At 34.8% G+C, this 25,444-nt stretch overlaps 1 protein-coding gene across 1 annotated transcript in view; it reads right to left on the bottom strand.

Moving 5' to 3' along the window:
• COL11A1 (collagen type XI alpha 1 chain) overlaps nucleotides 1-25,444 on the bottom strand; it is a 284,803-nt gene that overhangs the window by 256,578 nt on the left and 2,781 nt on the right. The window contains 1 exon segment of the mRNA XM_021000146.1: nucleotides 1,447-1,614. Within this exon segment, the coding sequence (XP_020855805.1) occupies nucleotides 1,447-1,614 (168 nt within the window).

The raw sequence follows: 25,444 nt of genomic DNA, 5'->3' as shown, positions 1-25,444 counted from the left end.
CAGAATTCCCAACCATTTTACAGAGTGATCAACATTTGGTACTGAAGAGGACATTATCATAAAATCTCCCGTTGAACATATTGCATACCTTAAAACATCTCTCTAACAAATAAATTTCCCCTCAAAAGAAAAAAAAAAGGAACAAATCTTCATTAAGTTTGGAAGTGGTCTATTATTTAGAAACCCAAATCTCAGAGGACAAATTTGATTTGAGCTGTTTCAAGTAATCACTAATGATCATATTCTTTGTGTGCAAAATTAACTTGGAATTATTTTTAAAAATGAGATTACCTTTATGAATGAGAAATTTTGTAAAATCGTATATACCATTTACTAAAATTAATTGAAACAAAGTGAGCTCTACATTGCCATACAATCATTGGGCAATTTGTGTTTTCTGCCTATTGCAGAATCACTTTAAAGAAACTTACTCAATTTGACTAAATTTGTCATAATGCTAAAGGTTATCAAGATACACATATGAGCTATATTTTGTGGCATAAATCAAATGAGATTTCAGTCTTAAACTCTCCCTCTGAGAATACTGACATTTTAAAAATTATTCCAAATTCTGGGCTGAGAGTCTAAGCAGTCAATCATATGTATGACTATGTGCTAAAAACCTAGAGTTTTATCTATGGTTTGGTCTTAAACCAAAATGGCAGGTGAAAGTTTTAAAATGAGCATATCTACTAACATTTTGGCTAGCTTCTGAAGAAACAAAAATCTGTGAATAATTTATTGAGATGTATTTACACTGTGGCAACTATAGCCACAAAAATACTTGTATAAAATATACCATTCCAGTATCTTAGACAGGAAACATTAAAATGTTTACAATAAGAAGCATCTTTCAAAAATGAATTTACAGATTGTTGATAGAAATATTAACTAGTAACTGAATGAAATGACCCCCTTGAACTCAACTACTTGGTTTTTAATGTTTATTCATCTGCCTATTCCACAATAACTTTTGAAGAATTTGGCTTATTTTCACAGAGACTCCATGAAGGGATCTCAAGATACACAAGTTAATTTTCTCAGCCTATCCGATTGTACTGTGGGGGCACAGAGATGCATAGATATAGCTCCTATTCTAAAGGTATTTATGGAATGGTTAGAGGGAAAATGGTAAACAAACACCTGACAATTGAAGAACAATGGAGTTTTTAACTGTAAGAAGATGGCTCACATTTTGCTGTCTGGAAGTAGATTTACATAAGCTAAAAGTCTTCAAATGGACATATTATATGGATTTTCATCAAATGGGATCTTTTATTCCCAAATTATTGGATAGTTTGGCTATTCATTTGTGTTCTCACTATAAGTAATTTGTGAATTTGAAATATCAAACTTCATGAATTATTTAAAATATCAAAAGATAGCATTAGAGTACAAGAAAACTTTGTAGATTATGAAGTACAATACAGACCATTATAAACTCACCTGGAAATAGCTGTTTTGTGGGGGCACTGATCTGTGCTTGTTTTGTAACTTTATAAGCAGTGTCTGAACCTTTTGAATTCCTCCTGTTTGTGCAGAACCCTGCTGTTTTTGATATTCCCTCTGGTGAATTATGAAAGTCTAATGCTTTTAGTACATCAACTGGGGTAGCTGGAAAAAAAAGAGAGAAAAGATTACTGGCTCTGATAATCTGACATAAGAAAATTCAGATTTTAAATGCAATGGGTAGTTCAATATTATAATCAAAAGAGGCAAAAAATAATCATGCATCATCTGGCATAGTTGTCTGATATTTTAGAGCATGATCCTTACAAAAATGAATTGTCCAAATAAACACTAAGGAACTAAAACCTTGGGACAAATAATAAAAAAAAAAATTAGTGCTATTAATACTATATTCTTTGTAATTTAACATAAACCACTCATAAATAAGCTTTAGGGAGACTGAGAATTTAGATAATTAAGAGAGATAGTCTAAGAAAATTTATTAATTGTTTATATAACCCTTATTAATTCTGAGTAATGAAATTATTATAGATATGTTATAAACCCATATTCATAATCTTCCTATTAGCATTTAAGTTATGCATCATCCAACTATTCAAGGTGTTACCAAACACTGAAATTAGTATATTCAAATTTTTTTTTCCTGAAAAATAAACACTGTTTCAATAAAACTCCTATTCAAATATGTTATCATAGTATAGAAGTGACTCTGGATTCTTAAAAGCTATGTTAGTAAAGCACAACCTTTCACATCTACTATCATGCTGAAAAGACTTTTACTATGGAGAGTTAAAATGTCTATTTTCCTAGTACCCACCTAGCTAAGCAGAAAAGGTTCATTGCCAGCCATTTGGCAATAAATTATTTGTCTATGGAAAACTAAGAAAAATGCAAAATGGCCATCAGTCCCAAGGAGCCCCTTTCTGTTTCTGAAATGAGGATGACAGAAAGACATAAAAGGAGGAAGAGGGTGCTAAGAGTTACAGTTTATAAGATGCTAATAAATACTAACTCAGTTTTAGTGCTATAAATGAGAGGTCCAACTGGTGGCTACATTGATGAAGGGACTAGATCGCATTGATCTTGATATAGTCAGCATGAATGAAAGCAGGAAGAAAATAAACATAGCTGTTAAATTGAAGCATGGCTTCCAGATACTTCTTAGAGAGGCACATACAACAAAGAGTTAAAAGAATCACTTTTTCAAAGAATAAGATACATCATTTCGTGGGACATTTGGGCATTATGGTTGGGAGCAGCATTTACCAAAACTACCATGTGAAGAATTGGAGTTTATGAGTGCCTTGTTGTAAATGATGAGGTAGGGAAAGTTTGTGAAAATCTGGATAAAATACTCCAAAATAAATCAAATTTCAATGTAGAACTGAGCATAAGGAAAAAGTAAAAAAAGCATGTTAGGAAATTGTATTCAAAAATAAGAAATTAAAGTACTCAAAGGCATTTATTTAGGATGACTTAAAGGGTCATCTCTATAAATGGGTTAGAAGGTATAGACATGATAAACATCTCCCCCAATTTAATTAACTCATTTCAGTGGACAGAAAAAGATTAGGTACTGAAGTGAGGAGTCATCACAATATTAGTTGCCTTTGTTCAAATATTTCTTCATTATTTAGAAGTGGAGGTGACCCTGGTTCAAATACTTTCACCAGGACATACAGCTTCTTGAAGACTATAGCAGCTGAGCATAATTACTGCTACTAACACTAAGTTGTTAAGGGATCAGATTCAATAGCCAAGAAAAAGAAAGAATTAAAAAAAAAGAAGAAAGAATAAAATAAGAATAGTCAATGGAGGCATCTGCAGCTAACATATTTAAATAAATTTGACCAAAAAAGAAGGTTTAGGCAGAAGAGACATTGTCACATGTGGTCACCATTTCTAAAGGAAGTTTAATCAGCTTAAATCAATTGCCATAAGAAAGAGACCAAAAGAACCCAGAAGCTACCCTAGTCAAAATACATTTGAACTTGCCACTATGTAGAGGGTTATGGCAGCCAACAGCCAAGCCTAGTTTAGAATGTAAGCTTAGGTGTAAAGTCTCACAGTTGGCCAATTCAAAGGAAGGTAAGAAGAACACAAACAAACAAAAATCTACATAATGACTACAGAAACATAAAATAAAATAACAATAGCCTAAAATAAAAGAAAAACAGGTTGAAGAATGCCTATGGTCCAGAATACGATATGCAGTTCAACAAATCAAGCTGATACATCAGTGCAGATACCATGTATGAACACAGTGCTTGAAGAGCAGGGATATTCAGCTATGCCCAGAGTAGAACAAGAGAAGGAGAAAAAGCCAGACTGTCTGTGGGAAATCTTCTGGTGCTTTTAATTATCTCAACGTTCTCCTTGAAACAAAGGCCCATCTTGTTAACAATATTCTTTTACTGATGCTGTATGACTGCAAGTCATGAAATAACAAAGCTGAGAGAAGGAAAATTGAAGGTCACCCAAAAGGCAAGGGAAAGGCTCATAGAGGCCATGAGGGAGGCAGCTTCAAGGATGTCATCAGACAAATGTGTAACTGGAAAAGAAAGATGGGCCTGTCACATAGACTAGACAGCTTGTTTTCCATTAGTATTCATGCAATTTTGTGAGACTGAGAGCAAAGCTTACAGAATAATGCAGTGACTGACTCTCTGTGGGAGATTTATAAGGGAAATTATACCAAATATGTAGGTATAGATGGCCTGTTATCTGCATCATAGGAGGGTAAATGTACATTAATGAGATCACAGGTCTATCAGCCAAACCTTGAATATCTAGAAATATTGGCATAATTGTCATTTTACAGCAATTTTCTCTGATAAAGGCCTCATTTCTCAAATTTATGGGAAACTGAATCAAATTTATAAAAAATAAGAGTCATTCCCCAATTGATACATGATCAAACGACATAAACAGGAAGTTTTCAGAAGAAGAAATCAAAGCTATTTATGGTCACGAAAAAATGCTCCAAACCACTATTGATTAGAAAAACACAAAATAAAACATTTCTAAGGTACCACCTCATAACTATCAGAAATGACAAATGCTGGAGGGGAGGAGGGAAAATTGGTACGCTAATAAATTGTTAGTGGAATGATGAACTGGTCCAGCCATTCTGAAGAACAATTTGGAACTCCAATGTCCAAATGACTATAAAACTGTGCATATCCTTTGACCCAGCAATACCACTACTAGATCTGTAACCCAAAGAGATTTTTAAGAAAGAAAGGGGTTTACATGTACAAAAATATTATAGCAGCTCTTTTTGTGGTGGCAAAGAATTGGATATTGAGGGGATGCTCACCAATTGTGGAATGACTGAATGAGTTGTGGCAGATGACTGCGATATAACATCATTGCGCTATAAGAAATGACAAGATTGGTGATTTCAGGCAGAGAAAATGGCAATGCCTATATGAACTGATGAAAGTGAAGTGAGAAGAACTGGAATATCATTGTGCACAGTAACAGCAATGTTGTAATGATGATCAACTGTGAAAGACTTGGCTACTCTAATCAATGCAATGAGCCAAGATAATTCCAAGTGACTCATGATAAAAAAAAAAAAATTCTCTCTTCTCCAGAGAAAGAACTGATGAACTCTAAAGGCAAAGTGAAGTATAATTTTCTTCCTTTCTCTGTCTGTCTGTCTCTTTTGCTTTTATTCTGATATAGCTAACATGGAAATATCTTTTACATGATTTCACATGTATAATTAATTGATATTATTTTGCTTCCCTTCTTGGTGGGTGAGGGAGGGGTGAAAGGGAAGGAAAGAATCTGGAATCCAAAATTTTAAAAAGGAATGTTTAAAATAAACAATAAATTTGAAACAAGGATTACTGCATCAGACAATGTGATAAACATTATATGTAAGACATTTAAGAATAGAGTAATTTTCAAATGACTGTTATAATAATGTTATAGAATCTAGAGAAAAGTCAATTCTAATTAAAGTATTCAGAAAAGGTTTAATAAAGGAGGTAATATTTCTCTTACATTGTTAGTCTCATTAGTTACTTAAAATTGAAACAATGTGGAAATCAAATAATTACACCAATATGTAAGACCCTTAAAGACTCTTTTCATAGGATATCTTGCATTTTCTCTACTTGACAACATCAATAATGACATTATGGGCAAGGTCAGGATAGCTTTAGCCCAGGGAAATGCCATCACCATAATCCCTCACATCTATTCAACAAAGTAGAGAGAATAATACTTTTTTTTAATTGCATATTATATTTTTATTTCATTTTATTTATTTTGAGATTGGGTCTCCCTATCTTATCCAGACTGGAATTGCAGTAGCAACTAATAGGCCCCATCCCAATACTGATCAGTGTTGAAGCTTCGACCTGCTCTGTTTTTCCATCATGGACCATTTCACTCACCCTTAGGTAATTTAATGGCCCTTCACTGACAGGAACTTCAATATTGGTGTAGGACTTAGTGTAGATACCAAATCAACTTTAGCTCTAGTGTAGCTCAGAATACCTGAACAATCCACTATCCTAACCCTCTCCTTCCATAGCAGCAAGAATTATAGGAGTATACATCAATACCCAACTACACTTTCCATCAATTGCCACATGTATTGTAATAAATATAAATAATACATATATTATGGTATGTGTATCTATATATCATTTTAAGCGTTTGTATATTAATATGGATAGTAACTTGCAGAAATTACTTTGTAAGCCACCATCACTACATACATTTTTTTTTTGATGATGCAAACTTTTTGAAACTTCTTAAAGAATTGTATTGCAATGTCCATTATAGTCACATATCCCATCAAGGTGTCCCATGGTGAAAGTAATTCCATATAATAAAATGAGATATGTTGAGAAGAGTACTCAGTGGGGTATAGAAAAAGCAACTGGCCTTGGTGTCAAAAGATCTAGTATGGAATCCTAGGTCTGCCACTTATTGTGTGACCTCAGATAAGCCATTTAAATTCTCTGACCTCTAGTTTTCTCATTTATAAAATACAGTTAATAATATTTACATTTTCTGGTTAACAGTGTGGTAACAAAAATACTTTTTAAACCTTAAAGCACCATGTAAATGTAAAATAATTATCATTATCATTTTAATCATGCTTAATTATTTGGCCTAAAAGCTTGCATCTTGCCTATTGGTAGCTGTGAGGATCAAAGGAGGTAATGCATATAAGGTGCTCTGAAAATTCTAAAGTCTTACGTGTTAGCTATTACTGTTATTTAAATAAATATCATAAATACTACTTTATATTATATAATCATGTTAATTATATGTGACCCAATACTAATTTTATCTCTTATATATTTTTTATATACTACCTGTATTAATTCATTTATATAATATTTATATTGTTATTAATATTATTTCTCTTCATCTTTTGTGGTTTCCACTTTGGAAGACTAAGAAAATTTAGCAATCTAATTCAGCTCCTTTATTGAGTATCTACTAACTGTCATGAACAATGCTAGGTCCTGGTGATAAAAAGTCAAAAGAGAAAAGTTCCCATCTTCAAGGAGCTTATATTCTACTGTAAGAAAATGGGATATACACAGGTAAATAAATTTAAAATATATACATTGTAGTAAGTTGGCACAGTGGAAAGACAGAAAACCTGAGTTCAAATTCAACTTCAGACTTAATAGCTATGTGATCCTAGGCAAGTCACTTAACCTCTGTATTCCTCACAGTTTCTTCAGTTGGAAACTGTGGATAGAATTGGCATCTCCCTCCCAGGGTTGTTGTGAGGATCAAATGAGATATTTGTAAAGTGCTTAGCACAGTGACTAGAGTAGATACTTAATGTTTATTCCCTTTCCTCAAGTTTGGGAGGATAGATTACTAAACAGCAGAAACATCAAAGAAAGGCCTGTGTAGGAGGTACCAATGAAAATGAGCCTTGAAGGGGGGGCTGGTGATTCCAAGAGTCAGAATGTAAGTATATTCCAGGAAATTGCATGAAATTTCCCAGAAAAACCCAGAAAAAATGGAAAATGAAAGAAAAAAATAATTAAAATAGCTATAGGACTTTCAAGTTTACAATGTGCTTTGCATACATATCTCATTTGATAGAATTTGTCATCTATTTTATGTTTCATTTACATTTTCTGCTTTGATTTCCTTTCAACAATGGACATGTAACAATCTGTGCATAAACCCATACACTTGGAGACTTTTTCTGAGAACATTTAAGGGATCAGCAGTTGGCCCTAAAGCAACCTTCAGATCTACTGCTGAGAGTGTCAAGATGTCAGAGCAAATATGGAATGGGCCACTTAGGTGACTTCTAAAGAATCATAACAATAATATATAATTTCATTATTAAGATATTAAAGAGATTCAGAATGATAAAGGAGATAAATAGCTACCCTCAATGTCAGGAAGACCCAGGTTCAATTCCTGCCTGATACAGACTGGCTGTGTGGCCCTAGGCAAGTCATGTAACTTCTCAATGCTCTAGGTAATTCTTTAAGATATATGTTGCAGAGAAGTGACAAAGCTGTATTGATGAGTGTTGTTTCCTAAGAATTCCCCAAACCAATGATGTTACTAGCACAGTCGTTATTCCAGTCCTCTGTTTTATATGGATGTTCTATGACCTAACTCTACAGAACACTAAGGAACCCTAGTTCAAGTATCTCATTATGTAAAATCAAAAATGTCAATTAATGGATCCCTCCCCTACTCCGATAGAAAACTATTTCCTCAAGGATATAGGCTGGTCTTCTTTTTATCTTTCTATCCCCCAAACCCAGTATTCCCTCCAGACATTGTACAGACTTAATAAATGCTTGTGGAATGGAGGAAAGACTAGTTGGCTTCTCTAGTGGGATGCCACAGAAATCTGACTTTTGTTCTGCTTTTTAGCATTTTTAATTCATGACTTAGAAGATACAAAAATCAGAAGGACAGCTAATAAAGAGGATGAAAAAATCAGGCCCTCAAAAATGTTTCTGTAAGCTATTGTGATAGACTAAAGCTGATCCTGTAGAACTTATTAGAAAAGATGTAAAGTCTTGTACATATGTTTAAAAGTTCAGCCTGACAAGCACAGGATGTGGGAGAAATTGCCTGAAGCAGCTTTACCAAATGCTAACTGAAACACCAGAAGCTCCCTTTAGGTTTTTCCCTTTCCTTAATGACCTCAGTGCAACAGTTAAGAAGACATTTGACATGGCATTATGGATTCTATTGATAACATATGGTGGAAAATACAAGCTACTGAATTGCTAACTTAGTGATACTCATGAGCAGTTACTAACCATATGATCTAATTTTAAAGAACCTCACAAATAGGAGTTCTACAGGTCCCTCAATCAGTGAGCTGCTCCTATGGCCTCAACCACAGAGATGGCATGTGTATATATATATATATATATTTTCAAACTATACTGTATTTGTTGTTAAAGACTAATTCATTCTCTCTCTCTCTCTCTCTCTCTCTCTCTCTCTCTCTCTCTCTCTCTCTCTCTCTCTCTCTCTCTCTCTCCTCTCCTCTGCCATATAAGCAACAGAAGGGAAATAGGGATATCTCAGAACAATCAATAACTCTAGGGGGACTTGTATCTCGTAGGGATATCTTCCCTCAGCCCACTGATCCCAATGTTTGCTTCTGGCTAAGTATTAAATTTTTCCTAACCTTGAGCCCAAATTCACCTCTTTGAAATTCCCACCCATTGTTCCTCCTGCTATCCTCTGAGACCGTATAGAACCATGTAGAAGTGTAGTTCCTTCTCCAGGTGACAGTATTTCAAATATTTGCAGATAGTTATCATGTACATACATATTTTCTCTTCTCTAGGCTAAATATACCCCAGAACCTTCAACTAGTTGACCCACATATAACATGGACTCTAGCACATTCACCATCCTGGTTTCCCTCTTTTTGTCACTGTCTAGCTCATCACTGCCTTTATTAAATAGTGACACTGAGAAATAAACATAACACTCCAGGTGAGGTCTTACAAGGGTAGAATACAGGGGACCCATCACTTTCTTAGTCCTCCACTACACTCCTATTAAGATGGCACAAGATGAGATTAACGTTTTTGGCTACAATAACAAACTATTAACTCAGATTGAGATTGGATGCCACTACAATCTCTGTATATGTTATACTTATCTTATACCTATGAAGCTGATTGTTTTTATGTGAGCACAAAGAATTTACATTCATCCCTAATGACTTTCATATTATTACATTAAGCCCAATGCTCACCTATCAAGATCCTTCTGGAACCTGACTCTTCCATGCACTATCTTAGATGTACCTCCCAGCTTCAGCTTTGTGTGATCATCAAATTTCATGAGTATACCATCTATAACTTTATCTAAGTCACTGATAAAAACTTAAAAAGCACGGAGCACAGATCACTGGGAGTATTCCTTTGAAGACTTCCTGTAACATTGACATCAAATTATTAACATTACTCTTTGAAAATGGCCATCCAGCCAGTTCTGAATTGATCTGATTGCATTATCTAATCCATAGCTTGTCATCTTCTCCAAAAGAATAGTAAGAGATACTTTATTAACATCTTTGCTAAAATATATGCAAACTACAGCCACACTACTCTCCTCATCTACAAATTTAGTAATCCTGTATTTCTAAAAAAAGAAAAAAGAAAAGGAGTTAGATTAATTTCCTACTCTTTATAAAGCTCTATTGGCTCCTTGTAATAACCATTTCCTTTCAAGATGTTTACCAATAATCTATTTAATTTTGTGTTCTAGATTTTTCCAAGGAATCAAAGCTCATGTAGACTCTATTCTGTTCCTTTAAAAAAATTAAGACAATATTTGCTTTGTGTGTTAGGTTTTTTTTTTTTTGGCAATAACTCTCCTGTGCTGGTACCTAAGTAGCACAATTAATAAAGTGTCGGATCTAGAGTCAGAAAGACCAGAGATCAAATCCTGCTTAGATATTTACTAACTTTATAGCCCTGACAAATCTCTTAACCTCTCAGTGCTTCATTTTCCTCACCTATAAAATAAAGATAACAATAGCATCTACCACCGAGGGCTGTTATGAAGATAAAATGAGCTAATATTTATAAAATGGTCTTCAAAACTTAAAGTACTACATAGATCCTAGCTGTTATTATTATAGGCAGTTAGGTGACATAGAGGATAGTGAACTGAGCCTGGAATCAAGAATATTTGATTATAAATCCAGCTTCAGACACTTACTAGAATTGTTGCTCTTGAAAAGTCAATTAATCTCTATTTGCCTCAGTTTCCTTAACTCTAAAATGAGGATAATAGCACCTACTTCTTAGGACTGTTATGAGGGACAAATGAAAATATTTGTATTATTTTCATTCTCAAATGAGAACATTTATATTATTTTCATTCTTAAATAAGAATATTTGGAAAATGTTTAGCACAGCACCTGGAACATAGTAAGAGCTACATAAATGCTAGGTGGTAGTAGTAGTAGTAGTAGTAGTAGTAGTAGTAGAAGTAGTAGTAGTAGTAGTAGTAGTATCTTTCAAAGAGCACTGAATATGACAGCAGTCACATCTGTCCATTCTTTTGCTGCACAGATAATTCCCTAGTTTAGGCCCTCATGACTTCTTCCTTGGACTATTGCAGTACACTTCTAATTTGTCTCCCCTCCTATGACTCTTTCCACTCCAATGTACCTCTTCCACATAGCTGGAATAATGGTTTTCCTAATGCTTGCCTATGCATGACTTTTTCATCAATCCCCACCCACTCCCTCATACGCAAACACCACAGGCTCCTTGGTACTTAACAGATCAACTATAAAGTCTTTTGTCAAGGATTTCAAGCTCTTCACAGCTAGGACACTTCTGTCTTCCCAGTATTCTTGTACATTACTTGCTTTCCTCCATTGTATAGCCTAGCCAGAAGGACCCAATTGCTTTTACTCACATACCACCTTCCATTTCCTATCTCCAAGCTTTTGCCAGAATGCTCTTATTTCTCACCTCTGGTTCCTAGAATCCCTCGCTTTCTTTAAGAATTAAGTCAAAGACCATCTTCTACAGGAGGCCTTTCCCAGTCCCAACTAGTGCCTTCCCCACTAAGGTCACCTTCTGCTACATGTATTGATATGTTGTCTTCCCTATTAGAATATAAGCTCCTTGAGAACAAGGACTATTGTAGATTTGTCTTTGTGTGCTCCAGCACTTAGCACTGTGCCTCTCATACATAATGAGCATTTAATAAACACTTGTTGATTGACTGATGTCACCCTTAACATTGTTTTCCAGTTTCAGCCCATTCTGAGCTTTAGAGCTCTTGATCCTAGGAGGTTAGTCTCAGAGAAGTCATACTTTCATATTCACCCATTTTTCTCCCTTGGGCTTTAATCTCCTGAATGTGTTGCTGTGGTTGTTGTTTTCCTTCAGTGTAGTTGATAATATCCCTCAGCACCCTATGTCATCTTTGTATTCAAAGGAAAGTGCATAATGGAAGAATTGGACAGTTTACACATTGCCTTAAGCAGACAATCTTAAAGTCTACTTAAAAGGTAATGGCTATTCCAGAGCACAGGAATTTTTTCATAGCTCCTATTACGGAGTATTTTCCAAGTAGTGTTAGTTAAATAAATTGCATCTTCAATCAGAAATTAGTGTTTACTATGTAATATTGTTTATCCAATTAAGAATAAATTATTGAAGAAAATTTAAAAAACCTCCTCAAAATCGAGCCTTTTGACTGCTATCTTGGAGAATGTCATAGTGTTTGATTATTATACCGCACATTGTATTTGAAGCAATGCTTGGTATTAAGTTGTGGTTTAGCTTAAAAATGCAGGAAGAAACATCAGCCTGGATTTTTGGAAACTTAAGGAATTTAATTTCACTCAACAAAGTGCTCCTTCTATTGGCATTATGACCATTAAAATGTACAGTTTCAGAAAACAAACCAAATGGTCAAAAAATTTAAAACTAAAGGGCCTGTCTATGTATATTGGTGGAAATAAAATCACCAATATGCATCAAATGTGTACTTGATTATGTGAGAAATTAATATTATAGTTACATATGATAAGAAAACTTTTACTATCATTAAAATCAATTATAATACACCCCTGCAATTTGGCTTTTAATTATTCTTATTCTGATCCATTTCATGGTCTAGAGAGGGCCACATGACCCTATGTCCTACACTAAAGCCTTTGAGTTAGGGACATTAAATAAACTGTCTTTGAAAACAGACACCCTCATGTAGTTCCTGGGCAGATTCCAATCTCCTACAGTTGTCTTCCTGTCCCTGAGCTCTAACTCCACACCCCCATCTTCTTCCCAGCAATCCTAACCATTTCATCATTGTACAGTGAATGGGGAGTGGCAAAGCTGTTTTTGGAATTTAGCACTAAGCACTGTGTCATTTCTCTTCTCTTTCTCAAGTAATGCTAGGACAGTAGATGAGTAACCCACGGAGTGTTCTTCTTTAAATTAATATGCCTAAGGCTCTAGTAGTTAGGACCTAAGACACAGCAGTGGTGTCCATACATGTAAAGTGAAGAATTGAGGCAAATGGAAAAATTTACTCTTAAAACATGCTATCAACAAAAATTTCCAGATAAGGCAGAAATGCTCTCTTTTTTCTCTTTAGCTGTCTAAATCACATCTATAATTCTCCATTTGATTTCAATTATAAAAACAAATCCCTATTTTCAGAAACTCTTTATCCAAATATGTGAACTGTTGCTATTTACAGAATCAGTTTTAGAGCCAGAAAAGTCCTTAAAGTTCACCTAATCTATTTATTAATAACAAAATGTTTTAAATTCTATACTGGGAAATCATTCACAACAAAAATCCCATGAAAGTAGAGAAAAGAGGCTATATAGTAAATGCTAATAATAATACTACTAACTCTGGGGTATTGGAAGAATGGGCTTTATCCCTACAACATATAGTTCTGTATTCTCAAGTAATATAGATGGAGAACAGGGCCCAATATGATATCATTCATCAGAAACAAATACATGTATTTTCGCTGGGTGTTTTGAAAGAGCACCATGATTTTGATGGTAGGATCTTCCAGATGTTATAATTTATGGAAGCTATTATATTAGCAGCATCAAGCACAGAAGTACAATAGGGCCTGCCTCCTCAATTAAATCCTTGGCTCTTCATAAAAGATGGTCTTGCCAATCACATATGAAAAAAAACCCCACTAATTGATTAATTTTATCTGTTGTCCAGACCACAACATGCATTTTGATGAGCAATCCATTGAGTTAGTCCAAGAGTATGTATGCGTGAATCTTGTCTGCCTAAATACATGCATGTATTTGCATATGTGTGTATGTGTATGAAAGAGAAGCAGCCGGGCACAGTGGATAGAGAGCTAGCCTTGGAGTCAGAAAGACCTGGATTCAAGTAGTGCCTTTGACACAAACTGCCTGTGTAACCCTGGGTAAATCACTTAACTTCTCAGTTCCCCTAAACAACTTTCTAAGACTATAACTCACAGAACAAATTCACACCTGCCTTGGCAGAAGAATTTTCCTCACTGGGAGTTTCTTCTGGGTCCAGTGGCAAGATATAGATCAGAATGACTGGAGATTGCCCTGGATGCAGTGAGAGACCTTGGCCTTTTTGGGTCAGCATGACTAAGGATTCACTGAAGTTCCACTACAACTTAGTATATATGTTGTTGTTTATGAGAATAATTGTTACTAAATAATTTATCACCTTTTACCTGGTAATAAGCTTCCCTGAACTTGACTATGCTGGTCTTCAGACAACAAATGCACAATCCATCATCATGCCAATACTTTATGCCTTTCAAGCTTGGTAAAACCTGTCAGAGCTTTGCTCTGTTAGCATAGCTTTAGAGAATCTGGGGTCACTTGTCATGATTACAAGGTATAAGAGTAGGGTTTTATTTTTTATTTTGCATACCTTGCTGAAGCACCAAATTCACTATATAAAACATCTGACTTTATAGTCCACACAAGATATCACAATTAGATTGATATCCAAGTTTCAATTCCTGTTAGGGTGTTCCCTCCTATAAAACTTCAATAAATTCACCAACATTGATTAATAGATGACAGGCAATGTGTTAAGGGATGGGGATGAAAGGTAAAAATAAAAATACTACCTGCCTTCAAGGAGTTTACCATCTAGGTACTTTGGAGGCACACTCCATACCTCAATCAAAAGACCCCCAAAGATAGGAATTTCTTCATTTGACAATGTATCTCCAAGTGTGACTGTCTGGGCCTTCTGTTGTTTAGTTTCCAAATTCTTATTCTTCTATTATCTGTACCATCTGTTTTGGGCTACTTACTGCTCTTAATGCAGTTTCCACTCTGCTCAGCTACTACCACACTCTCAGCACTGGCATTTCCTCTCCTAGCAGTGAAGAAGCCTATACCGACCTCACAAGAATTCCAGCCTCAACCTCACTGCAAGATAATGCCTGCCCGGTCGTTACGCAATTATCTTCCACCATATAGTTACATATATTTCACAGTAGAGCTGCCCAAGCTCCCCAGAGAATTGATGTTGAAAGGCACAGTGCAATAGCCAAGATTTCCTACATCATATGTGTGTATGTATACCAAGTTTGACTAAATTTGCCATATTGTCAGGCTAAGCATATTATAATTCATAGAATTTATAGCTGAAAGGGATGACAGGGTCATAGATTATTGATTCATAGCTGGAAGAGACATTATAAGGAAGAGAATAAGCATTTATATAGAGGCTATGTGTCAAGCACTGTGCAAAGCACTTTTACAAAACTAAGGTACAAACAGTACCTTTTACAAAGGTCATCAAGTACCACCCCCTCATGCTTGTGTGGTGTGTGTGTGTGTATCTATATCTATCTATGAGAGAGAGAGAGAGAGAGAGAATGATAGTGGTACAGTGGATGATAGAGTGCTAGAACTGGTGTCAGGAAGACCTAAGTTCAAATCCAGCCTTGGACACGTACCAGCCTGTGAGCCTGAGAAAGTCACCTAACATCAGTCTGCTTCAGTTTCTTCATTTGTAAAATGGGGATAATACCTATATCTACCGCCTAGGGTTGTTGTGAGGATCAAATGAAATATTTGTAAAGCACTTATCAGAGTGCCTGGCACATAGTAGGTGTCCAATAAATGCCTCTTTCATTCCTTTCCCCTCTTTATATCACAGATGGGGAAACAGGTCCAAAGCAGTTAAATGACATGGCCATGTCTTATAAGTAGTAGAACTGGGATTCAAACTCACGTCACCAGATACACTTTTTTTCAACTGCACTAGCTTGACTGAATGTGGTTGGTCATATTTTCATGGCCAAGGGAAATAATATATGCATCTGAATGACAGCTACAATTTATGTAAAAAGGGAAAGAACCACAGATAGAGAGTAAATTGAAGAGCTGCTTTGAATTCATTCCTGACTGCACGTTTGTTCCTCACACCATTCCTTAAAATAGGCACATTATTCCAATTTTAAAGATGAGTTATGTAAGATTTAATGATTTGCCTAAGACAATAAGTGTCAGAGATAAAACTCAAGAAAAATTTATGTCATTTTTTTTCCCTGGGATCTTAGTATATTATAATTCCTTTCCAAAGGAGTAGGTGATACCATTACTCCAATATTCAAAGTTGTGAATGATTAGAGAAAAATAAAGATATCAGTCCATAGCAATGCCATCAAAGGACATATATGTCCCTTTCATAATTCTACATGTGGGTGGTTGTTGTGATCTCTGATCTTAGGTGACTCAAGGAATCAATTATAGGCCTTTAAGATAACATACAATTATTATGTGAAAAAGTATCATGGCATTTGCTTATATATTTTTTAAAATCTCAGTATCATTATTGATTTCACCCATAATATTGAAAAGAATATACACTCTGACTGTGGTTCACCTAAAATGCCAGTGAGTAGGATTGAAGACACATATATATGTCATCACCATTCATCATACATGGACTAATCCTTTCAAGGCATCCTGGTGTGATGATATTGTCTCTATCACATAATTTGTACCTAAGTAGATCACTTCTAATTTTAATACCTCGATTTCCTTATTGGCTATTACATAATAAGCACTGAGGAAAATACTAACTCTTGAAGATGCATTAGGTTAAATGAGAGGTTAAAAAGTGCTTTGCTCAAGGTCACAAAGTCAGTACATGCTAGAGGCAGCTCTTAAAATCAGATCTTTCTGACTCCATGGCTATCTATGATAATACAACGCTTCTCAAGATTTTTAGTACGTGTTAAAGTTAAAACATATATAGCACATATAAAAATTAACATACGGCTTTGAATAGCAAATGTAATGATGTAAATAAAGCACTTTGCAAACCTTAGAGCATCATATTATTAAAGTAATGATAATAACAATAACAAATAGCATTTATATAATGCTTTAAGGTTTGCAAAGTGCTTTACATGTGTTATCGTATTTGGTCTTCACAACTCTGGGGGATAGATACTATTATTATCCCCATTTTATATATGAAGAAATGGACTGAGAGTGAAGCCCAGGGTCACACAAGTTAGCAAATACCTGAGGCAACATTTGAACTCAGTTCTTCCTGACTCCAAGTTCAGTGCTCTATCCACTATACTACCTAATTCTCTTTGACAATAATACTATGATTATATAATACACTAACATAACTGAAAATAGTCACATTTATAGATGATAAATCTGATTGCCTCAGTCTGAGATAATCTTGCTCTGCGAGTTCCATCTTTGATGACAGAAGCATAGTTTTAGAGTTTGATGAGATCTTAAAGGTTATTAATTCAATGTCCCCATAGAATAATACATCTAGAGCTGGAAAAGACCTCAAAAGCCACTTAGTCCAGTCTATTTATTTTATAGGTGAAGAAAATGAGTCACAAGAAGGCTAAATGAGTTAAGAAGGGGAGAACTGGAAGCCAGGTTATCTGACTTTGCAGCAGAATTCTTTTCTCTGTACCATACTTTACAGATGAAGACCATGAAATCTAAAAAAGTTAAATATCTTGCCCAAGATCTCATAGGTAGTAATTGTCAAAAATTCTCTGGATTTTCTGATTTAGTAGATAAGTTTTAGGGAGCTATCAGGTATCTTTAGGATAAATAAATTACTTGATCAAGCTCACAGAGCTAGTGTTAGAAATAGTGTTTGATTCCAAGTAGTATTCCTGATTCCAAGCCCAATTTATTATATACCAGTTTCTCAAACATATGTGTGTATACATGTATGTATATACACATACGTATGTGTGTATACATGTATACACACATACATATGTGTGTATACATGTATGTATATACACATACATATGTGTGTATATACATACATATATGTATATACACACATATGTATGTGTATATACATATGAGACAAAGCTAGCCCGTTATTACTCACATATTTACATATTTATAGTCTTTGAATTAACTTTAATAATTTTAAATTAGTCATTTATTGATCTTAATGAGTCATTTATTTGTCATGTTATCCACAGTTATTTTGTTTTATTTTGTATTATTGCTTTTCTTCTTTTCATTTACTACCTTTTAGCAAAACAAACACTTTAGAGGCCATCCAATAAAGAGTAGTCAATGTTTTATGGAAAAAAGAAACAAAACTATTTTCCAGATGAAGAAAGCTAGAAGAATTCTATCTCTAATGCTTCTTTAAAGAAAGAATGGATGGGGGCAGCTAGGTGGTGCAGTACATAGAGCTCCAGCCTTGGAGTTAGGAGGACCTGAGTTCAACTCTGGCCTCAGACACTTGACACTTCTCTAGCTGTGTGACCCTGGGCAAGTCACTTAACCCCGACTGCCTCAGCAAAAAAAAAAAAAAAAAGAATTGAATATAGATCCTTCTAAGGGGATCATGGTGAGGGTGTTCCTAGCATTCCATCTTTCTCTGCTCCACATTATCTAGATGTCACCTGGGTGGATATTTGACTGGTAAGAGAAGAGAAAAGGCAGTCAGCAGCCAGCTGCCTAGTGACTAGAGAGGCATGAACTACTACTGAATTTGTTCTCCTTTCTTTGAAGTAGATAAACTAGAACCAGTATCATCTCACAAAGGGAAAAGTGTCAGCCAGTCTTGAAACAGTAAACTTGTTTAGATAGGGGAACTTCATTAAAAAGGGAAAGGGGATCAGGATAAGGCCACACACTGTGTTAATACCTACAGCTTTCTCTTCTCTGTAACATCTGGATACAGAAAGTATGTAAGAATGTTTTGTCTTTTCCGCAACTGGGTGTGACTGGTACTCAGTTCTGGTCATCATTCTAATACAAAAATCTGCATATGGGAAGAATTCTAACTACCTCTCAGAGCTCAAGAATCATTCAAGTCCGGATGTCAGTTTACTAGCCAGACAGAGGAAGCTTCCTCTGACACTCTCTGTACTGTAAAAGTTTTATGAATAGAGACCTTCATTTGCCTGTACTGTACAAAGCCATTCAAAAGCAATGAAATTTGGTCAAAATAAGAAAGAAATACTTTTTTAAGGAAAAAAAGGAGGGTTTGAAAGGATTGCAAAAGATGATTGTGCTAAAGTACTTTTAGACAGGTTTGTTTTAGTTCTCAATTGTCCAGTCACATTTAAGCAGGTCTCTTACTGTGAAATATGATAACCTTTCTTTTCTCTGTGCTCTTTCTCTTAAATTAATGGCACTGTCTCTAATTCCATGCACAGCAAGCAAAGAGTTTAGTTTACTAGATAACACCACGTCTGGTAATCAGCCAATGGCAAAAGAAGTACTAGCCAAAAGAAGTAGTAGGCCAAAGACTTCACCTGAGAAACAGCAGATATTAGTCTTTTAATTTTTTTCTTTCTTTTTCTTGACTCTTCTAGAAACTATTAATAACTGTGTTGAGATCTGTTACTGTTAAAAGCAGAGGGTTAGGGGGGTGGAGATTTAATTATTCTACAGATAGCCAGAATTGTCACAGTTTGCATGTAGGTGGAATAAATATTTTAAAACAGCAGGAAGCTTTCAAAAGCACTAAGGTTTGGATGAAATTATAAGTTACAATTAGAAGAAAATATCTCAACTTTGGGCTGCTACTTGATGTAATTTTAGCTGTCCACTAATGGGGAGTTTTAAAGTTTTTCCATCCTGTGTAATAGGATGGAGGGAACACAGCATCCCTTTAGAACTTCTGCATACATTTTTCTTGCCTAAGGAACAAAACGCTGTGGTCGAAATGAAAAGTGTCACTTCCTCTCACCACTCCCTCAGTCAGGTCATGTTTCCCCAATAGGAAATGAGGGAAGTGCAAGAGTAAAAGTGAAAGCCAACTTGCAATGTGGCTATTTGCCTATGTCCCATGTAGCCCCTGGACTCCCCCCAGGGCCGTTCATAGTTGAAAGATCATTAGGTGTGTAACTAACAGAGATCTGGGTTTGAATCCTGTTTTGAAACTTATGGGACTACATTACCTTGGCAAGTAAGTCACTTAGCCTCTGTATGCCTCAGTTTCCCCATCCATAAAAATGGGAAAAAAATAAAACAAATAATACCTACTTCAGGGAGGCATCATGAGGGAAAAAAATAAGATTCTTTTCAAATTTTAAAGGGCTATAGAAATGCCAGTTATTATTGTTGTTATCATTATTATCTATCAGTCAACAAGCACTAATTAAGTATATTCATAATATAATTATGAAATGACTTTTGATCATAACGATTATCATCATTTCCTTCTCTTCTGGAATTCTGCCCCTTACTGTGCTAATAAAATACACATGATGGATGACTATTTTTTTTTTAGTACTTATCACAGGCCCTTTATATGACTAAAGTACCTAAGATCTTTAAGTATAAACTTTAGTTATTCCTATGAGACCTTATACTTTGTTCTAAGAATAATGAGGTTGTTCCTTTCAGCTGAAAAGTCACCAATCGTGGAAATACTGGCTCATGCAAATGCTTTTCCTGTAAAATACCGTGCTACTCAAAAATGAAAGTCTAATTCTCTCTTTCATCATTTCCTCCAAATCCCACAACAGGAAACATTCATTAAAAGCTGGCCATCATCAGTGTTGCAAATAACATGGCATTCTATTGAGTGAAGGTAAGTAAAAAAGTCCTGAATAAATGAAATATCCATCAACTCTTAAGTTGACAAGTAGACCTACATACCATTCCCTCCGTGTATCCTTGACTGATTCCTTTAGTCCCTAAGAATCTGACCTGTGTTGGATCTGTGATACATGTAGTATAATGTAATGTACCATGTCTGTGAATTACCCCCTTACAAGACTAAGTTTCACAAGGATCTAAATCAGGTTTTGTCTAAACTTTGAATGTCACCAAGTACTTCACACAGTGCTCCGCATATAGGATACAATTAATAACTGTCTACTGAATTGAATACATTCATCATCTTAAAACATTTAGTCTAACTGTAAGAGAGGTGTTAAAGCTAACTGTGCATATTATGTATTGAATCTAAGATTATTAGCAAATATATGAGTAAATATAATAAAATACTTTCCATTTAGTTGCAGTACAATCTTTTACAGGCAGCTAGGTGGCCCAGTGGATTGAGAACCAATCCTGGAGTCAGGAAGACCCAAGTTCAAATCTGGCCTCAGCTACTTACTAGCTGTGTGACCCTAGGCAAGTTATTTAATTCTGCTTGCCTCAGTTTCCTCATCTGTAAAATGAGCTGGAGAAGTATCAAGAAAGCCCCAAATGGGGTCATGAAGAGTTGGATTAGACTGAAATGACTAAACAACAGCAATAAACATAATCTTTTAGAAATACATTGGTAGGGGCAGCTAGGTGGCGCACCATATAGAACACTGGCCCTGAAGTCAGGAGTACCTGAGTTCAAATCCGGTCTCAGACCAAACACTTGACACTTACTAGCTGTGTGACCCTGGGCAAGTCACTTAACCCCAACTGCCTAAAAAATTCTATTTCATACCAAAATAGAAATATGCATAAAATTTAGAAAAAAGTAGCCATATGAATGATTTTAAATAGTCTTTGTCTTCATTTCTATGGTTCCCATAAGCTAGATTTTACTAAATGTTGGGCTTTGATTTGTCTTCTTAAAATAGGAACCTCTCTTAAACTAAAAACAAACTTAGGTAAGATTTGGACATCCAACTAAATTATAGACATACATACATACACCCACATGTATATGCATATACAAGGGCCTTTCATATATATTATTCATAAAGCCTGAATATTGGTCTAATAGTTTCTACCTTTAAAACAATAAGGGATATCAGAGGTCATTTAAGAAAGCATTTATTAGGGGCAGCTAGGTGGTACAGTGGATAGAGCACTGGCCCTGAAGTCAGGAGGACTTGAGTTCAAATCAGGCCTCAGACCAAACACTTAACACTTATTAGCTGTGTGAACCTGGGCAAGTCACTTAACCCCAACTGCCTAAAAATTAAAAAAAAAGAAAGCATTTATTAAGTTCCTATTATTTGTTATGCACTATACCAAGAGCTTTATAAATATTATACCATTTGATCCTCACAACAACTTTGAGGGGTAGGTGCTATTATTATCCCCATTTTAAATTTGAGGAAATTGAGGCAGGAAGAGGTTACCCAAGACTACACAACTAATAAGTTCTGGAGGCCAGAATCCAATTCAGCCCTTCCTGACTTCAGGCTCAGATCTCTATCCTTTGTGCCACCTAGCTGTCTATCATCAAATCCAATCTCCTCATTTTATAGAGGAAGAAAATGAGACCAGAGATATTCAGTAATTTGTCTAAAGTACCACAGCTGTCATGTGGTAGACCTGGGATTTAAACCTCAGTCCTTTTTTTATGTAAATCATAAAAATAACTCAAATAGGCTTATTTTCCCAAATTTCATTATAACCAGAAGGGGCCTTACAAGTCATTAAATCTAACCCCATCATTTGATAGAGGAAATAGTATGATGGTAATAATAATAATAACAGTAACTAATAACAGCACTTATATCATTTTAGGGTTTGCAAAGCACTTTACAGATATTTCATTTTTATCCTTACAATCAAGGGAGATAGGTGTATTACTATCCCCATTTTATAGATAAGGAAACTGAGGCAGAGAGAAATTAAGGGACTTTCCCAGGGTCACTCAGCTAGCAAGTGTCTGAGATCAGGATCCAACTCAGTTCTTCCTGACTCCAAGTCCACTGAACCACCTGGACAGAAGTTAAATGACTTTCCCAAAGCCACACAAGTAATAGGTGCTTGAGGGTGGAAATGAATCTAGGTCTGAATCTTAGTTTCACACTCTACCATACTGCTTCCTCATCTGTACAATATAGGTATTGAACTATTTAGACTTTTTACATTTAAAAATACATAATCTCTGAATGAATCAAATCTTTTCATTAAATTGCACATTTTAACCCAGTGTTTAAAACCTGATTTCTAATAGTATTTTAGATTCTCATCCATGTTTAACTAAACCAATGGGGAAAAAAAGCTCATTTTCTCATCTCAACAATCAAAAGGCAAATAAATCTCTTTCCTCTTTAAAAGACTCTGTTTTTTACAGCACAACCCATGTCTCCCAAGCTTGATTTAGTTTGAGTGAGCTCATTATCACTTAACTAGGCAGCACCTCAGTAAATTAACCAGTGTTAAGAGGATTTTTTTTCCTCAGAAAAGGAGGGAGCTTTCCTGAGAAAAGAAAGCCAATTTCTTAGTCCTTTTTGGCAGATAGAAATCCTAACTCCCAATCTGAAAAGGAGTCATGTTTGCCTCAGTGTATTTTAGGGATAGCTTAGCTGCAACAATGTTGTGGTTTTTTTCTATTTTAATTGTAGCCATGCTGGAATCAAAGTTAATTAAATAATTTCTAACTAATGTGTATGAATATATTTATGTATAATTTATGTTTATTAGATTTCATATTTTTCTCAACATTCATTTTGTACAACATTTATTTAAAAGTATTCATGGTGCTTTGCACATAGTAGATTCTCAGTAAATATTTGTGGCTTTTACTTAATCTAAAATTAAGTACTAAGGTATTAAATAATGAGTCATGTCAGAGTACAAATATTTAGCTTAAGAGCTCATTGACAGGACATTTTAGGGTAAAATGGCCTATGTCACATTTACCTTATATGCATATCACTGAACTTAACATGTATAACTATGCAGAAAGATTCTTCAAATAAGGCAGCCAATTTGGCTTCATTTCTCTGCTATAATAACACCTTGCAAAAAATATGGGAAAAGAGTCAGTATGAATATCCTCTAGTATATATGGCATTGATAGTTTGAAGTATGATCATAATCTTAACTGCATTCTTTTAAGCAAACTCCTGAAGCTCTCTTAGCAAGATCAGAATATGAATGTGTGTGTGTGCATACATATGTGTATATGTATGTGTGTATATGTATATGTCTGTGTACATATGTATATGTGTGTATATAGAGAGATATCTATATCTATATAGTAGATATAGATATAGATATGGATATATCTAGATACATCTAGATAGATATATAGATATAGATAGATATAGATATAGATAGATATCCTGAAGAAGACAGGACCATTTCACCTGCTGATCCCTGGGACTCAAAAAAATCTTCAGCAGGGACTACTAAGATTTATGCATACACTTGGGAGGGGAGGAAATTCCTATAAATTTGATAAGCTTAGATCTTCATTTTTGTTTCATTTTAATGAGTTTAACCTTTGAATATTATCATTCTAATAAACATGGAACTGACTCAGCCCCACTATTTTCTATTACTACTGGATAATAAATTTAACTCTAAGATATATGAAGATGAAATAGTTTAACTTGACATAAAGAATGATATAATAAATATAAAACCCATTCATACATTATTTTAAAAAGTATAGACTGGATTCAGTTGAGAAACATAAACACAATTTCACATTTTCTAAAAAGAACACACACATTCCTATACATATAAGAACAGAAGAATGACCCCAAAAAATTGCGTGTGTATAATTGTATAATTCATGAATCATTATTGTTACTTTACCTACACTGCTTTACCAAAAGAAAAAAAATTAAAAAAAAAACTAGCCATTGATGCAAGTAAATACCAGGAAGGACATTAGTATTCTAAAAGTAAATATAGTCATATTTAAAAAATCCCTAAAAATGATGGAATGAGGAATTATGAAGTAAAAAAAAATTAGTAATGAGTAAATTAGAACTAAAATTATTAACTTCATGTCATGCATTCCCCATCCATCTCTTTTCCCCAGACCTTTCTACCATACTGTAAGGAACCTTGAGTTCCTAAGGAACATTTGAAAAAAAAAAACAATTCTTGCTCTTACACAGGGTATTCTTCTAAGTGTTTTTTTTAATATAAAAAAGAAAACAATGCAACAGTTTAAAAAGAGGGCCTTACAAGTTGTAAGAAGGTACCCACTGTTCTAAAATTTCCTCAAGTTTAGCTACCAGGTTCCATACAATGATGCTGTCATAGTGTTTCTATTAAAAGTTGGTATACAATTCCACCATTTTGACTTGAGCTCAAAACCCAAAGGCTAACATTAGCATTGCCCACTAGGGTGTCTATCCTTTCACCAACAGTGGTTTACTTTTTCATTACTATTTATTTGGTAAATGTGGTTCAGACATTAATGGCTACTTTCTGTTATCTTTGAATATTTGTTTAAAAAAAAGGATGTCTGACTAAAAGATTATGATTAGGTAAGTATAAAGTACATGCACTAGTTTAGGCAATTAGTAGCTAGCAAATCTCGAAAATCAATAGAAAAGTCATACAAAAAACCACTAAACTATTATGTTAACTTCAAGACATTTCATCAAGTGACAGATAGAGAGCCTACTAAATCTTAACCCTGTAATTTTCTAATCTTGAATTTATCTGCTTTGTAAAGACAGGAAAGTTTTTTTCCTCTTTTAATAAATTCCCCACAAAGATTGTAGGCAGAAGGTGTGCTTCTGTAAATAGGTAAATAGGAAAAGGGGTGGGGGTAGGAAAGATAAGAGAGGACTTTGAAAAACT

Source organism: Phascolarctos cinereus, unplaced genomic scaffold, assembly GCF_003287225.1.
Source record: "Phascolarctos cinereus isolate Bilbo 61053 unplaced genomic scaffold, phaCin_HiC Scaffold_5;HRSCAF=322, whole genome shotgun sequence".
Classification (NCBI taxonomy): Eukaryota; Metazoa; Chordata; class Mammalia; order Diprotodontia; family Phascolarctidae; genus Phascolarctos; species Phascolarctos cinereus.
This window is presented reverse-complemented; position numbering and strand designations above follow the sequence as displayed.